At 38.7% G+C, this 4837-nt stretch overlaps 1 protein-coding gene across 1 annotated transcript; it reads left to right on the top strand.

Annotated features, from left to right (window-relative positions):
- The first annotated feature begins 329 nt into the window (after positions 1 to 329).
- Positions 330 to 2054, top strand: LOC142639596 (serine/threonine-protein phosphatase 7 long form homolog). Its single transcript, XM_075813753.1, has 2 exons — positions 330 to 387; positions 1519 to 2054. Exons 1-2 carry the CDS (start codon positions 330 to 332, stop codon positions 2052 to 2054), a joined length of 594 nt encoding a protein of 197 aa, XP_075669868.1.
- Positions 2055 to 4837: the final 2783 nt, after the last annotated feature.

The raw sequence follows: 4837 nt of genomic DNA, 5'->3' as shown, positions 1-4837 counted from the left end.
CTGATAATCGGTGAAAATAATCAAATACCACCATTTTGTAAAATTTGTAGCAATTTAGCACTGTTTCGGAACTAATTAGTAATTTACCACTTTTTTAGTACTCGAGTTTCTTAAACTCGAGTTCTAAATGGTACTCGAGTTTAAGAAACTCGAGTTACTAGTGCGCATGCCACTGCGGCACTGGTTGAGCTGGATTTTTGGGCATTAAAAACTTCCAACTAGTACTTGAGTTTGTGAAACTCGAGTACTGTCTGCTTTGAACTTGAGTTTGGTGGACTCGAGTGCTGTGTTATTGAAATACACAGTACCCGAGCTCTGTAAACTCAAGTATGGCTCGGGTTTATTACCTCCACGATCCAGACTCATACTCGAGTTCATTGATCTCAGGTATGGCTTAGGTTCAGCCTAGGTACTTGTTTAAATTGAAAACACTTTTTCGCCCTTGTTTTTAACACCCACGCTTAACTTTCTAAATCTCCCTCTCTCCCACTCAGTCTTACTCTCTCATCACTCTCACTTTCTCAATCTTCCTCTCACTTTCTCAATCTCACTGTCATCTCGCTCTCACTCTCCCACACGCTCTCAATCTCCCTCTCAGTCTCGCTCTTGCTCTTAGTCTCGCTCTCGCTCTCGCTCTATACTCTCCTCTCACTCACGCTTTGTACTCTCACTCTCGATCTGCATCTTCAGTTTGGAATCACAAGGTACATTCTCCTTATCTCAATATTTGTTTGAGCATTTGGGGGTTAGGGTTATTTGTGGGTATATGTCGGTAATTGGGATTGGGATTAATTTGTGGGTAATTTGTGGCTATGAAAACTTGTTAGGGCTTCATCACATTGATGCATTATATTATGTTGTTGTTCTAATTAACAATTTCAATATTTTATTCAATTGTTGTGATTTTGATAACAAGATAGGTTTGCAATTTCTTTAGTGATGGTTGCTCTAATTTGTTTGTTGAGAGAAATTTTGTTGGCAAAATTCATTGTCCATTGCTAGGGGAAGTGAGGGAATGGCCAATTTCGTATATTCAGGAAAAAAATTTATAATTTGAGAAATTTGTTCAAATTTTAAAATTTTAGATATGCATTAGTATCTCCTTTCAATCCTTTTGGTTTCCATGTTTATCCTGTGTTTGGGTTGGCTTCTAGGATGCATATTGTTGTATTTGATTGCTTTTAAGTACAAAAGGCCATTAATCACCTTTAATTTATGCCAGATATGGACCCACATGGAGCGGGACCCTCTGTCCAACCTTTGTTGACGAGGCAACCTGTGCATCGTTCAAGTTCCCTTTGGGATGTTCCTTTGACAGGCGAGGTATGCACTTGTCCAAAGTCGTAGTGTAGTAGAAAGATTTTTCTTACTATGCACTTGTCCCTAGCATTGGCATTTATGTTTCAAGCGTATTTATTACGTGCTTAGTGAATGCTATTATTAATACAATGCTACTCCATTTGCAAGAAGAGCCAGGTGTACTGACTTGTCGTCAATGATTTATAAGTGTGCCTGAAGGTGGGTTAGATCCATGGATTGCTGCTTATATCGCAGATGTGGGGTTAGAGGGGCTACTTCGGGTGCCAAATATAGACCTTGACCATGCATTGATCACAATGTTGGTGGAGAGATTGCGGCCAGAGATGCACTCATTCCACTTGCCTCACGGTGAGATGACCATCACGCTACAAGACATGGAAGTTATAATGGGGGTACCTGTAGATGGCTTGCCGGTGGTTGGATTTACCCATATGCAAGATTGGGGCGACCTCTGCGCAGAATTGCTAGGGCATAGGCCGCCGAACAGAGAAGTCGATACTGGTAAGAACACTGCAGTGATGGAAGGGCCGAGGGTAAAAGCGTGTTGGCTAGAGAAGCGGTTTAGCAACCCTCTCTTGGCTAACGCCACTGAGGTGCTTGTGCAACAGTATGCTCAGTTTTACATACTAGGGATGTTGGGTGGTATACTGGTTATGGACAAGTCTAGCGAACAACTCTCAATTATGTATTTGCAATTTTTCAATCTAATTAGCAATGGAAAGAATTATAGTTAAGGTAGTGCAACACTAAGTTGGCTATACAGACCATTGTTATTAATACCATTTCGGACCCCGTTTCAGTTTGTCCAGTGGAATGGAATATTTCGGTACCGGCCGATTTCGGCGTACCGTTTTAAGGTGTTTCGGGTTCCTAAAAATTAAATTATATATATTCTTGTAAAACATAAAATTGTCAATTCTAATAAATAAATAACTAAATTTCAAATAATACAAATCATTTAGTCTTAACTCTTAAGTCTTAAACATCAATATAACATCTATTTAACATCACACAATAAGAAGATTTAGAAGACAATAACTAAATATCAAATAATATAAAACATTTAGTCTTAACTCTTATGTCTTAAACCTCAATACAACATCAAATAATAAGAAGATTTATAACAAGTCATTACTCATTACATAAGCCCATAATAATTAATAACTAATAAGCCAACAAAATTTATAACATAATATTAGCCATCAAATAATAATTTTTTTTTTTTCCATAGGCCAAATCATGTACCGGCCGGAATTCACATCTCGGCCGGAATTGGCCGAAATGGCCGGAATGGACTGGAATGGCCCGAAATCTGGCCCGAGGTGGAACGTTGGGTATCCTGGTACCGGTTTGCATACCGGAATGAAAAATTCCGGCCGGAATGGAACGGAATCAATAACAATGATACAGACACCTTTGCAATGCATTAAAGAAGACAGCTGAGCAGATTAGCTGTGCACTGCAATTGGTGTAGTTGTGGGCGTGGGCGAGGTTATCATAAATATGTCTTGTGATGGGGTATCCATACCAGGCACTGCACCCAGGTCCACTTGCTGTCAGGTATGTAGGATCTTAGACAGTTACCATTTTACATTTTCGCATTAACTTTTTCACATGGGAATTATGTAAGCAACTAATATGAAGGTTATGTCTATGTTGTTTACTAGATGGAAAGGGGTTACGTGCACAACTGAACATCTAATGCACGTCCTACGCGCCTATCGTATGTTGCTTGCTTCCCTACGGCCAAATCAGGTATCGTGCCTTTGTTGGGGACCACTTTGGCATGTAGTTTTTGTACTTACAATTAGCTTTGGAATGAATATACATTTTTTATTTCCGAGTTAAAAAATTTTGGCATGTATTGTTCACATTCGTTACACATTGTTTCTAATTATATTGTTAATATGGTTGTTTACATCTGTTGGATCATTGCAGATTATCTGGGAGCCATATAAGTCTATATTGCTACCTTGAAATTAATTGAAAAGTCAAATCTCCATCGAATCGACTAATCTATCTTTCACTTATCCCAGTTCACAACAGGGAGGGACCTATATTAAGTCCTAGATAGTTTACCAATCAAGGAACATTTAATGAAAGCTCAGATTTGTATTAATAACACAAAAGCTATTCAGACCCCAAATTAAAAGATTACGGCTCGGTTGATTTTACTTTAACTTAAACTAAGTGCAGAATAGAGTAAATGCGAGCGAACAAAAAATAAAACTACTCTAAGTCATATTCATCATATAGTGGCAGTAAAATGAAGACTAGAAGAGTAAGGAAGAGAGATGCAAACACAAGATAACACGCAGATGTGTTATCGAAGAGGAAACCGAAAAAATAGACAAAAAACCTATCCCCCGCCCTCCAAGCGGTAAATTGATCCACTAGTAAATAAGTTGAGATACACGAATAGCAAGAGACCATCCAAGCCTAATCTACCCAATGCACCTAAGCCCTCTAGGCTCCTACTCCAACAAGGTTTCTCGGAACCATGTCTTGTCTAGCTTTCCGGATTCCGCAATACACTCGATTGCATTTGCCAATACTTGGCTTCTTCCAATACTTCCCAACAGCACAAAAACCTCACTTGACACTCCGATTGGGTGTGGTAAGTGTTTGGGCTATCAACTTCTCAAGGATATGGATATGGAGAGGTCACCACAAAGATTGTGTAGATGATTGTGGGTATAACAATCTCTAACTCTTTAGTGTATATGCTAGGGTTTTGTCTCTAAAAAAACCTCCTCACAATATGTGGGTAATGTGGGTATATATAATGTGGGTGAAGACATGGTGGAGTAAATAAGCCAAAATAGCAAAACAGAATGTTTCACGGGAGGGCCTTACTTGTGAATTACTTACGAAAACCAGCTGTCACCAGATTGTCATGACTCTTCACATTCCAATCATATGCTCTGCACGTGGCTCACTTCACTGGAAGCTTAATCACGAAATTCCCGCAAAATCCACTACTTCTTCAATGCACGCTTGAGTTTTCACACTTTCTTCCACACACAACCCATACAATGAAATTCCACATAAAATGCAAGGACATGATTGAACAAAATTACAATCAAATTTGGCACGAAATTAAAGCCAACACAAAATAGTTGTAAATAACAACTTTACATTCAATAAGAAGTTCATTGTATAATTTGATTGTTGCTGCAAAACTGTCGCCGCTTCTTGCTAAATTAGGTTCTCTCTATATAGAAATTGAAAGCTCAGATTTGTGTTAAAAACACAACAGCTGTTTAGACCCTAAAATAACAAATTACAGCTCGGTTGATTTTACTCTAACTTAAACTAAGTGCGGAATAGAGTAATGCAAGGGAACAAGCAAAACAACTACTCTAAGCCATATTCATCACAACACAGCAGTAAAATGAAATCTAAAAAAGTAGGGAAGAGAAATGCAAATACAAGATAACACGTCGATGTGTTATTGAAGAGGAAACTGAAGAACTCGGTGAAAAACCTCTCCGCAGCCCTCCAAGTGGTAAATCAA

This window comes from Castanea sativa, chromosome 6 (assembly GCF_040712315.1).
Source record: "Castanea sativa cultivar Marrone di Chiusa Pesio chromosome 6, ASM4071231v1".
Classification (NCBI taxonomy): domain Eukaryota; kingdom Viridiplantae; phylum Streptophyta; class Magnoliopsida; order Fagales; family Fagaceae; genus Castanea; species Castanea sativa.
Note: the sequence above shows the minus strand (reverse complement) of the source record. Positions and strands in the feature narration are given on the sequence as shown.